The following is a 13,272-nucleotide window of genomic DNA, read 5'->3' on the forward strand; positions in this document are numbered from 1 at the left end:
TAAATCCTTATTGTTTTTATTCAACAAATGAATTGACTGAAGGAATGATGAATTCTAGAACAACTGAAACATATTACAAAACTTATTTCCCACATTTTATTCCAACAATTACTTATACTTAATCCATTAGCAGCTATTAAAAGCAAAGCCAACTTCTGAATACTCCAAACTACCGTTATCACAATTCCCATCCAGAAAAAAGACTCAAAAGGAACAACCTTTCCTATAGTTATCCTGTTGGGAACAAAATTGATAAATTCATAGCAGTAAAGCAATCTTGTCCTGCAGTCCGCTCAAAATTTCAAGGCTGTCCAGTGGTTTGGGCCTAATTAATCTCGGCTGTTACACCAAAATAAATTGAGAGCTTTGAATGAACTTTGGGGAGATGAGTCCAGTGTATTTGGCACCTTTCTGCTTTTGGACTAAAGAAATGCAAATTGTTCTGCTACTGAAATCATTCAGTCGAAAATTGTGCCGATGTGATACTTATATCTCAACATAATATAACAATCCTCACATTTGATATAGAGTCTCATCGTGCCTTCAAGACGTCTCAAAGCGCTTCACAGTATATACTGTAAAGTGAATTGACTGTATATTTTGTGGGCGAAATAGCCCTCCTTACTGACTGACAATTTCTTCTCCACACTGAGACCTTATAGGATTAATATATGTCTATATTGTGTTGGTGACGTGTACTTATTGAACATTTAATTTAAGCCATTGATAAGGAGACCTACTTTCCATTTGCACTTTATATGAACAAGCCGACCTCCAAAGTTGAAGGAACCACATTACTATGTTAGCAAGTGTTTTCCTGCCCAGCATATGTTGGCCAACAAACAACCAACATTCTTCAAAAATCGACCTGTTTGACTTTTTTCCTATCTTAGGTCCACCAAAATAACTTGCCTTAAATCTGTCAGTCCGGAATATCATATTTGCCAATAACTTATTGCACCATTACTTTATACTTAGTCATCAATTACATTAGTTAGAGAGATATTAATTAAAACTATATATATCTAAACTGTAGGAACTTTCCATCCTGACTTTGTTTTATAACTTTTTATTTATAATTTTGCTAATGTATCCACATGTAAAATGTAAAAATATTATCAGAACCCAATTACAAAATATATTTTCCAAATAGATATCAGAATTCTTTACATGGAAGAAATACCACCTTGATTATAATTAGCATATTAATGAACTAGAATGAGGTCATCTTCATAGCAACACCTGGTAAAATGGATCACAGCCCCATACTTTGCCACTAGGTAGATTAAACCTTCATTGAGCAATAATTAAAAGGGAAGATACGAATGATTTACAATGCTTGTAAATTGTGCCAAAGACTGAGAATACAATAATAAGCTTGTAATAAAACATACTTCTTATCCTCAAGGTGTAATGTGTCAGTTTGGCAACAAAAACAACTTGCATTTATATAGCGCTCCAAGATGCTGTCCAGCATTTAGGGTACTGTATAAATGCAATTTGTTGCAAATCTGACACATGAATTGAAGTTGAATGATATCAGGACCGTATTTGAATCATCAGTACTGCACTATACTGAGTGTATGATTCGGTTGATGTCTGCTTGAAATGTGACTCTTTAGCGCAAAGTATCAGTGAAATAAATCCCATGAAGTGCACTCAAATTTTAAACTTTTCCCCACCCATATGGTAACCAGAGTATGGACTGTTAACCCTTGGGTTTATTATTAGTTTTGCGAATACATCAGGATACAGTTCTCCATCCGAGATGTAGGTTATTGTCTCTATTGTTTGGTTACTATATTGGTTCCAACGGAATCCCATTTCCATCACAAGTGTGATTCAGAGAATGAAGCAGGTTTCACTCCTGTTATTAATTAGCTAACCCTGTAGGTGACCTTGGTCGTATGAGTTTATGATTAGATTTGTAAGCTCAGGGATCCAAGGTAAAATGGAAACAATTTGCCCAAACATACACTTCACCTTAATGAGCAACAAAAATACAAAAAGGAGAAATTAACTGATTACCTCAGTTGGTATTGGAGACAGCATTCGTGGTGACTGAAACAAGGGAAAAGACAGAAAGAAAATCATATAGCTCATTCTTACAACCTGCCACCAGATTTGATGACAGAGTACAAATCATTTGCAACATTACAATATTGGTTATAGATCAAATTAGATAACATTAGTTCTCAAATAGCAAACAAATATGTTGATGAAGAAAAAATGAAAAACAAATATTGATCTGGCCAAACAAGTTGCCCAACACTGACCCCCATCAACAAAAAAAGGTGCGTTAGACTATTTCTTCCCAAAGTTGCTTTGAATCAAGGCAATTTTCTCAGCACAACTAGGCCATGAAAGAGCATGTGACCCTGATTTTCCTGCTTGTTTGCACCTGCAGGAAAATTGTGTGCAAAAGTCACAAGCTGGTGTGCCCATGTGCAAAAATGCACATTTCTCCCTGTGCAACTGAATTCTGAACTGAACGCCATGGGATTATGAGCTCTGCCACCAAAGGTATTTGCATTGCTTGTTAAGAAGTGGACAGATGCTAAGCCAGCTGCCTATTCCTTTTTTTGTCCCCCCCAAAAATTCACAATTTGTTTATAGGGGAAAAAATACACTAAACTCAAAGTATTAGTGTTGCTGTTCAACCATACAGCCTGACATTTCCAAAATGCTCCAAATGAAAGAAACTACTAATTGTGCAAGGATGAGAAAAATGAGATTGAAATACAGGGCTGGCTCATAGAGCTAGACACATTCTTACTGAATTTCAGCTGCCAACTACCTCCCTCAAGTCCAGGCATTTAGCTCCCGCGTGCCTGTGCTTGAAACGAGGAAAAGCATCAAACCCGTTCCTGTGCTTGTGGCAGATGCATGCACAAACATTAAGGAAATACATAATATACATTTAAATTAATTGTTATTGTGCAAATAGCACTTGCATAGAACAAAGGGGCTCTGCGGCCTGGATTTTTCCCTGGATATGTAGTGAAACATGTTTTGCGAGTGCCTTCAAATCAAAATATTCAAATGGAAAATGCGGCAGAGTTTGACTGGTGCTCGGACCACAAATTGCTGTGCTGTGGACCACTGTCCAAACTAGGTTGACATCAGGTTACCCAAACGATTACTACGGTGTTCCCCTTTCCCCAAATTCCATTTTGTCTTGTTCTTAGGTCATGGGCCACTGAAGATAGATGGCTGGCAGAGACCATTTTAAATTTAGTATGTGCATCTAGCTTTAGTATATCTAGATTTAGTATATCATCGCTTCATTAGTATGTGCCTCTGCTTCTGGTCTCCCGCCTCCACATGATGGGATGTGGTTTCATTTGCACTGGTTGCATGAATCTTAGCAATGTTGGTAGCCCACCCAACTGTACAGGGCATCACACTGAGCCTGACCTCTCCCCACCGTGAATGCCATGGACTACCATGTCGAGGGTGCCAGAAGTGCTGGAGGCGATTAGGACCAGGAACTCTGGCTGGTTTTATCCTCCCAAACACTGGGAATCCGAGGGCCAATTTAGCTTCCACATGCAGTCCCGAATGAGACCTGGAAACTCAACAGGAACAGGATTTAAACCTGCAGCTATATCCATAACATCATTGAAGGAGGTAAGTGCAGACATTATCTTCATTGACATTTAAAAAACACTAAGGGAACGTTTTATTTTCTGCTGACTCATCACAGCTATTTGTTTCACCCCCTTCAGAGCAAATTACAAGCCTGAGCGTTAACATAGATGAAAAATCATGTGTTTGTAGGCATTAATATCGAGTTAAAATATTTCCTTTAAATAGATGGTTTCTTACCTTCCAGGGCAAAAAATCCAGATCCTTCCCCTTAAACAACATTTAAATGTAACAATTTCTGAGGATTGCTTAGTTTTTCAGTACCTCCCCCATTCTATGCCTTTCAATAGTTGAGTAATTGATATACGGTGAATAGGAGATCATGTCAGGACGATCTATATTGTAAATGGCCTTAACTTTGGGAAGAGCAGCCAAATCCTTGTAGTCAAGAATCTCATCATCTAGCTTGGCCTAAGAGAGGAAAAGAAAAGAAGGATGCAAGAGATAATGAGCAGAGAATAAACAGAGCGGAGGAACAAAAGTAGATAGACTATTTCACAACTATAGGAGTCTTCCAGGGAAATTGGGATATAGACGATCCATAGCACCGCAGCACTTGTTTGAGAAATCAAGTAATTCAAAATAGGTCAGATTTCTCCTGTTCCATTGATCACTGTCTTGCACACCGAAAAACTCTCCCCACCACACACACAAACTCTCCCTTCCTAATCCTGAGTCAATGTTCTAATCCACACTATTTTTCTGAGCCAGGAGAACAGGTGGGAAATGGGTCACCTTGAAAATTCCTGTTCCTTCACAGCTGCTTATGTTTGACTCACTGGTCAGTCAATTACCTAAAGTGAGTAAACCAGTCAAGATTTGCTGCAAACTGAAATCTCTTTGATGGGATTTCAACATTCTAGCTCACTTGGCTGTTCTGCATTCTTGAAGAAGAAACATTCAGCACATTTGATAAGGCATTTTTTTTCTAAGAATAATCTATGAAAATGCTCAGAAAGTAGTTTGGGCAAATATTCATGTTGGCATAACTGTCAGGCACAAAACAACTGAATAACTTACATAAATGATACGACTCGGAGATCCTGAAGTACTTGAGGCTGGAGCAGATGTAATGCTTTCAGAGGAAGTGCGAGTGATCTGGGAAACAAAAACAATAATTACAATTTAGATACAGAACTTAGACCCTGTAGCTATCTATGTCTTTAAATACGTGAAACGTGCATACAATCCTTAACATTTTACTGTTATCAAAAAAAAGTGGTTATGTGTTCAATGACTGTAAAAAGGATACAAATGTGCATGCTTACCGTGAGAATTCCTTTAGTTTCTTGGGTCTCTAATCTACTCCACCATCATGCCCATCTCAAGTGATGGTCTTTTATGCTCCCAGAAGATACTGAATACTTTACTAATGAATCAGTTACACTCTGACAACACCATGACACCCTTTTAATTCTCCTTACATTGTGTGTCAGCCTAGTTCAGTGGTAGCACTCTCGCCTCTGAATCAAAAGGTTGTGGGTTCAAGTCCCACATCGGACATATTCTAAATTGACACTCTGATGCAGTGCTGGGGGTGTGTTACATTTTTAGAGGTGCTGCCCTTTGGATGAAATGTTAAACCGATGTCCTATCTGCGTCTTCAGGTGGACATTAAAGATCCCATGGCACTATTTGAAAAGAGAAAGGAGTTTCTCCCAGTGTCCTAGCAAATAAATCCCCCAAATAAAATTGTTCACTCATTGTTTTGTGAGGACAATGCTGCTTTGTGGGACAATTTTTGGATAGTCATGACGAGTTTTAAAATAATGATGCTTTCATTTTACCCTACATCGTTCAATGATGCCAACAGTGATAAACGTGAATAACATTTCACCTTACCTTTTGTTTTTCCTCTGCCCTGGCAGCCTGTTTACAGATTGGATGCCAGATAGAAGTACCTACAGCAAATAAAAGTTTGAAAAAAAGGAATCATAAAAGCAGAAAACAGAGAAATTATCAACTTTTTTTAAAAAAGGTTCATTTTATTCTAAAACCTGAATATGTGGAAAATGCACAACAAACCACAGAACGCCAGATTAACATTTAGGGAGACAGCTCCAAAGCACCCACAAAATACACAGTGGATTCACATTACAGTATATCCTGTGAAGCGCATTGAGACTCCTCAATGATGTGATAAGGGCCTATATGAAATGCAAGGATTATTATTATTATTTTATGATTATCTGCTTCTGTTTCAAATGCTGAACACTTTTATCATTTTCTGTGTTTGTGTTTCAAATTTACAGCATTTCGTTTTTCCTACTTCGATTAATTACACTTGTCTTACGTGGTTGTCTTCCTTTGATTGCAAAGGATCATTTAATGAATGAATTAGCTGAGAACCGGTTGTAATGGTAGCATTGGGGTTTAGAGAAAGCTTGTTGTGAAACGGTTGCAAGGTGCTCCAGGGCTCAACTTACTTCGATGTAGAGAACGACCTAATGTGAGCATGCACAGCAAATGGATTCACATTTCAAACATGCTTTAACGAATAATACACAATAAACACGTGTGTATTCTAATGAGTCTGGACTGTACATAAATCACCTTCATTTGGAACTGAATGACCAGAATAAATTTACAGGCAGTCATGGGAATTAAACCCAGGGCATTTTTGGAATGAGGACTTAGCGCCTGTAGTAGAAGTTTCTATTACAACAAAAATAAAATTTGTCTGCTAATGACAATGCGCTAAGGTATTAATTGCTAAATAAAATACTCCTTAAAAATATTTTTAAGGGAAGTTATTGCCAGCATTTAGCATGCTGATCATGAATAATATAAATAATTTATACCGTGGATCAATACTTTGCTTTTAATATGTTATTTCCTTGTTCGGAAATGTAATACAATGAAAATGAAAATGACTCACTCCACCAAACATCAATACTGCTTAGATCATGTCTTACATTACGCATGTGTTAAAAAATGCTCTTGGATAAAAATAGCTCATTTTCAGATAATTTTTTAAATCAACGTCACTGGGGTTCAGCAAACCTGCTCACTCCGGTACATTCTTTAGAATAAACCTAATGAAATTGCTCAATACCATGAAATCTCGAGTTTCTGATCACTAGGACAAGGCTGATTAATCAGTGAAGTGTATAATGTAGGTTATACTTGTGAGAGTTTTCAATTTTTTAAATTGGACTTGTGAGAAGAACACAAAAGGGGAAAACAGATAGCTAATGGTATCGGAAATTGATATCTTTAAATTTGGAAAAGCCCATGAAATGACATTGAATATCAGCCAAAATGGAAAACCTTGTTTGTTTTGTGACAGTTTTCTCATGAAATGGTAAATCAGTGTATTCAGAGTCTTCTGGATCAAAACACTGATTGCTAAAAGTTTTATCCATTTTGATCGCCCGGCTATCTGACATATACACAAACCCATCATCATGCTTCAGACTTTTCAAAACAGAAGGTTTCACCTATGTATTGCCTCCCACACGTGGTAATTTCTGTTTCTGGAATGAAATGCGCACTCTTTCCCTGGAGGGACAAACCCTACTTCACTATTTATTGAGACTATTAGGTGCAGGTTGTCAAGAGCCAAGGCTTGCCCAGTTTGCAATACTGCTGGGATTTAAACACATCTGACAAGTTAAGTTTGTTACATCAAGGCTTGACTACGCCAATCCTCTGCTTGTCGGCCTCCCCACCTCTACCCTCCACAAGCTGCAGATCATTTCCTACCTCTGTGACCTGCTAACACGATATTGACGTGTATGTTCCCTCTGCTCAGCAAGCTCCAGCCTTCTCCATGTCTCCCACCTGGCCCGCCCCACCATCGGTGATCGGGCCTTCAGCCTCTCTGCCCCCACTCTTTGAAACTCCATTCCGCAGTCCCTTTGCCTCGCTCCCTCCCTTGCCTCGCTCAAGACATGTCTCAAGATCCTCCTCTTCAATCACACCTTCGGTCACCTTTCAACCGCTCCTCTCCCTGCCCTCCACCCCTCCTGATCCCAATCCCATGCTCGGATCCAAATTTGTGACTGTCCAGCGCTTTGCAACTACACATAATGCAGAGCAGCACAAAGCAAGAAACTTGTTGAATTTCTTCCAAAGTTGACTGAATGCAAACCTAGACAGTACAATAAGAATCTAAGATCATTTTACAAAGACTTTTGTTGGGTATTTTTTGTACCTTGCAGATACATCTCTTCCCCTTCTGCAAACATCTCCTCGCATCTGGCACATCGTGCACAATCTGGGTGATAATGTTTTTCTCCCGCCTGCAAAAGAAAATAAAGTTTGCGCTTTGAATCTTCCATGTCAGCAACAGTTCAAAATCTAAAATGTTTCACTCATTTACATTAACTGCAAGATCATTCATAAAACACTGTGTTTTCATGGTATATTTATATTTATCAATTGACATCGCCAAGAGAGAGCATGTAGACGAGGAAGTTGAGGCGACCAAGGATGGAGTCCTGTGGTACTCCACAGAAGACCGGGAGTCCAGATATATTACGTTATTATGCGGCTTCCCACAGTCAATGAGATCGAACAGACAAGATCAACCCGTTCTGAACTGTGTTAACTGTCAATTATTAAATGGTGTTTATAGGTAATCTTCCACTTCTGATGATTGACTCCATAATTTTTCCTATTACAGTTACCAGGTTTAATTTTGTTACCATTCTTGAATATGTGAATAATATCTGCTTGGTTCTGGTCAGTTGGAACCTCCCCAGCCCTATTTGACTCACTCATAATGCCTGCACAAATCTACTTCCTTGTCTCCTTCTGTACCCTGGGCTACAGTTCATCCATCTCATCCTCATAAATACAGATTCCAATTTTTTGTTTTGTAAGCGTTACTATAAAATATTATTTACATGCAAATTCTTCCTTGTGGCAGATGTAGGATTCGCTGTTGTAGTAAACATTTGCAGCCATGAGGTAATGCTCACAGCTTGATTCTCTGTAAGTAATTTTTAATTTTATATACGTGCAACCACTAAATGAGGGTCACATATATGCAAGCTGTGTTTTTGTTTTAAAACATGATCTTACATGTTTCACCTTGATTAGATACAGAAGAACCTACTTAAATAATGTATTTAATGTATACTTAATTTGCACTGTAGTCTAGTCTATTGAGAATAATAATTTAACTATCGGTGGTAAAATTATTTCCGACATTAATTCTGGGCTACCCACTGATAATCCCACCACAGGCTGCAGATCATTCAAAACTCTGCAGCCTGTCCTCTCCCGCACTAGACTCCGCGACCCTATCACCCCCATCTTCGCCCAACTCCACTGGCTTCCCATCACACAGAAGATACAGTTCAAGATCTTGGTCTTCACCTTCAAAGCCCTTCACGGTCTTGCTCCCCCCTATCTCTGCGACATCCTAACCCCCACCATCCTGTTCGCTCACTCCTCTCAGCGGGCTCCGGTCTGATTCACGTCCCCCGCCTTGCTGGCCCCATTATTGGCGGGCGGCCCTCGCCCCCTCCCTTGCCACCTTCAAGACCCATCTCAAGACCTTCCTTTTCGTCTGTGCTTTCGATCTCCCTGCTTCCCCCCCTGGCCTCCACCCTCCCCGAACCCCATCTCGGGTCCATAACTCTGTCTGTCCAGCGCTTTAGGACGTGCTTCCGACGTGAAAGGCGCTATACAAATGTAATTTTGTTGTTGTTGTTCTCTCATATAATTATTATTATTATATTCACTAGCAGGAAGGTACTACTGAGACTATGGGAAAGGGGAAGTACAGTCAGGAACACTCCAAACAGATTTTCATCTCCACATTTATTTCTACCAATGACAGAGATAATAGTAGGCACAAACTGACCTTACTTCAGTTGCTATTGAAACACGAGACTCACTGCAATTGGGCTTACAACCTGGAACCTCATCCTCAATGGGACAAATACTCTATTCAGGCTGAATTGAAGTGCTCAACATGAAAAGAGATCTTACAAAAAGGGCAGAATTACAAACTGCTGTTCCCAATAGTCTCCTGGCAGTGAGGAGAGAAATAACATATAAATTCTACTCAAAAACATATGAAGAATGTTTTATGTCAATGAATGGTAAATGTGTCAACATGGCTCGATTGATAGCACTCTCATCGCTGAATCAGAAGTGGATTCAAGCCTTATGACAGGACTTTGAATTCACACTCAAGGCTGACACTCCAATACAGTACCGGGCATATGCTAGATTGCCACAGGTACCATCCTTTGGGTGAGACTTTAAACTAAGATTCTGCATGCCTGTTCAGATTGACATTGAAAATTCCACTGCACTATTAGAAAAGAGAAGGGAATTTCTCTTGGTGACTTGGTGAACAGATACATTTTGTCATTCACTTCATGGCTGTTTGTCAGACAGTGCTATATGAAATTGGGGATGGAGGTTTGAGTGAAGTATAAACACATGTTGGGCTGACTAGCCTCTTTATTGGTGTTTCATCCTATGCAATTCTATGTACTCATGAAGTAGTGTCTCACAGCTGTAACACCAAGTTTACAACTGAATTCACCAACAATCTACAAACTATAGGTCATGGAAATATTTCTTCAATAGTTCTTCATTGAATATCTATTAATCTATACCTGAAGCTATCCATTGCCATTCTAGCTGATTACACTGGTTATTCACTTCTTGGCCGTTTGTCAAAAAAAATTGCCTTGTTTGTCTACAAAATACAAAGTCAATACATTTTACTGTAAATCCTGTGAAGACTTGTGAGATGTCTTCTTGATGTGAAAGGTGCTATATCAGATGCAAGGGTTATTGCTTATTATTATTAAATGAATTAACTGATAGACAAATTTCAACTGGCAAAATTAACTGTAAATACAGCGCTTTTTGGCCAGAACTCCTGAAAATCCTTCCATCAAATAAATGCAGAAAGTGGTGTTGCTTCACAGGAGATCTTCCTTCAAGTACTACTAATGTGTAACGATTTTCAATCAGATATTGAATACCTGTGCCCCAGTGCTCTGACCTGTGTGGTAAACATAAACAAAAAAGGTGGAGCTGGAATGTCTCTTCATTGAAATGCACAGCTGAACAATATTGAGCGAGTTTGCTCTGCAGCTTCTCTGGATTGAATGAATTTTTAGATCTATATAAAGGCACTATTTTCATTTTGCCAAATCAATTGCTTGTACAGGGAGAAATGCAATGCATCATTTTCAAAAGGATGACCTGGCCTGTGAGTGACACAGTAATATGCAATTTCAATGTAATTTATGCTACAGTAATCTGTTTGTAAACAGAAAACCAGTTTTTCATTTTCAGATAATTTACGACCAACGCATTTACACACAAATCACACTCTGGTTGCCAGTTTCAATATTTCTTTTTATTCCTTTATATTTATAAATCTATCAATTGTTTTTGTTTGAGCAGAACATGCCCTCACTACTAACGGCAACATTTCTTATGCAACTTTCAACAACACTTTTTCAAAAATGATAAAGGATTTAAAGAGCATTGGAAATGCTTAATTATTCACTGATTTGTGTGTACACTGGGTTATTTAGTCACAAAATGCTCAGGAAAATCGGGTTTGATTCTGGCTAGTGGTGGAGGAAGACCAAACACACTCTTTGACAAACATTATGTTCTGGGTTTCCCAGGTCAGATGTAACACTTGGGCAAATATTGTGCTCTCACAATTTTATCTCACGTAAAACAGATTTCACCCCCCCCTCCCCTCCTCCTTTCTGCATGCCAGCAATACAATCCATAATTGATCGAGATTGACAAGTGCTAATCGGGGTCAAATTATGAATCATTTAAGGAATTGTTTAATTCACTCAATTAATCACTCTGCTATCAGTGGTAAACATAAACAAAAAGGTGGAACTTGAATGTCTTCTTCGTTGAAATGCACAGCTGAACTGCCGAGGAAGCCGAGTTTGTTTGATCTTGAGTTGCGGAAGATAACAGTTGACATTACTTTGTCCTAAGCCACTTTACACAGATGCACTTTCTGCAGGAGTCTCTGGATTGAAGTAAGGAGTTGGGAGTATGTTTAATTTTCCTCTCCTCTCCTGAAGCTGCTATTTTGATACTGGCTGACAACTGCTAACATAATGCATTTCAGTATTTAAACCTGGACCTCCCTGGTTCACTACCAGACCACCCAATCCAGTCATCACCTGAACTAGCAGAGGAATCCTCCCCTTCCGCCACCACCAAATCCATCGATTTTCAACTTCACTTTGGAATAATGTACAGAGGTTGAAGCTGGGCTTTGTAAGCAAAATCCTCAAAGAGTGGCCAGAACAACAAGAGGTAGCAACAGCCAAGAAAGCTCTCTGCCACAAGTTCAATTATGAAACCCACCAGGCATCTATACTGGTAGGAGTTCTGTATTCAGAGAATTCAAAACAAAACCAAATGCATCAGATTATTCTGCATAGTATAAATGTTATAGTGGCAAAGAGGAGTTGAATCACCCTGTTTGTTAGATTTGTCTCCTGTTTGCCCTATTCTACTATTTAAATATCATATCATAATGGTGCTTTTGTAAAATAAAATGTACTTGCGTTGGAAGGCATCATCATTTCTGAATCCTGACCAGATAGAGCCATCCAGAGCAAACGGTCCAGAAATTAAACAGACTCTGAGTTTCCTCAATAGTGTCATGCTATAAAACACTTCAATACAATTCTCATCTGAACAATGTTTTAGCTAGTTAGCTTTAGATTGCATATATCTGCTACTCTCCATATATCTCCACTCATCCCACAAGTACTATTGACTGCTACCAGTTTAGGACTTTCCCATTCTTCCCCCTTATTCATCTTGAGTTGAAATTAACCGCTATAGTATTGTTAGAACAGAGAAACTACCAATTATTACAGTAACTATATCGACAACAATTTATATTTATATAATGCCTTTCACTTTGAGAGGATGTAAATTGTTGCTACTGCCTAAATTTGATTCTCTGAGCCAGTTGCCTTCTCTTTTCCATATTCAACTATTCAAATAAAGAGGGTCCCAGGGTTTAAGACTTGGCATGGGCTGAGTTAGATTTTTTTGGCAGGGAGTATGTTGGGTGAAATGCCCCCCACACAAACACACACAGTGATGTTTCTTTTTTGTGCTAGATTTAAATAAACGTTAATTCTTCTATTGATCAAAACAGAATAGCTCTGATTATTTTATTCTAACAACTAATTGAACTGGACTGAAATAAATCCATTAGTCAGTGCCTTGTGGCATCCTGAAACAAACAAATCGGGAAGCTCCCTGGTGTACAGTCAATTGGCTGATTTCAGCTGGGTCAGCAATAAGGGTAGTACAATTAGTCTCAGTAACCTTGGATGCATCAATCTTCTTAGTTTAATTGCCCTTTAAGAACATAAGAATATAAGAATTAGGAGCAGGAGTAGGCCATTCGGCCCTTCTTGCTCCTACATGCTATAAACACATGAAGGATGCCCTTTAAATGCAAGTTGCTGTTGTTGGGGGAAGAGGAAAACCCAACCAGGTTTTTGACTCTTCATTTCTATCCATTGATCCTTACAGTATTTTTTGTTGTTTAACCAGGTGTCTTCACACATCCATCACCATGCTTCAGAGTATACAAACCAACCTGAACTCCATGCATCCCACCTATACGTGGGAATTCCTGTA

General features: G+C 38.8%; 1 protein-coding gene across 6 annotated transcripts in view; it reads right to left on the minus strand.

Moving 5' to 3' along the window:
* LOC121849591 (actin-binding LIM protein 2-like) overlaps positions 1-13,272 on the minus strand; it is a 160,006-nt gene that overhangs the window by 50,684 nt on the left and 96,050 nt on the right. For all 6 annotated transcript variants that reach the window (XM_042337721.1, XM_042337716.1, XM_042337713.1 and 3 more), the window contains exons 7-11: positions 7,805-7,892; positions 5,491-5,549; positions 4,669-4,746; positions 3,913-4,059; positions 2,029-2,061 (exon numbers count right to left, since the gene is read on the minus strand). In XM_042337721.1, the coding sequence (XP_042193655.1) occupies positions 2,029-2,061; positions 3,913-4,059; positions 4,669-4,746; positions 5,491-5,549; positions 7,805-7,892 (405 nt within the window). The remainder of the gene's footprint in view (positions 1-2,028; positions 2,062-3,912; positions 4,060-4,668; positions 4,747-5,490; positions 5,550-7,804; positions 7,893-13,272) is intronic.

Source organism: Callorhinchus milii, unplaced genomic scaffold (assembly GCF_018977255.1).
Source record: "Callorhinchus milii isolate IMCB2004 unplaced genomic scaffold, IMCB_Cmil_1.0 Scaffold1, whole genome shotgun sequence".
NCBI lineage: Eukaryota > Metazoa > Chordata > Chondrichthyes > Chimaeriformes > Callorhinchidae > Callorhinchus > Callorhinchus milii.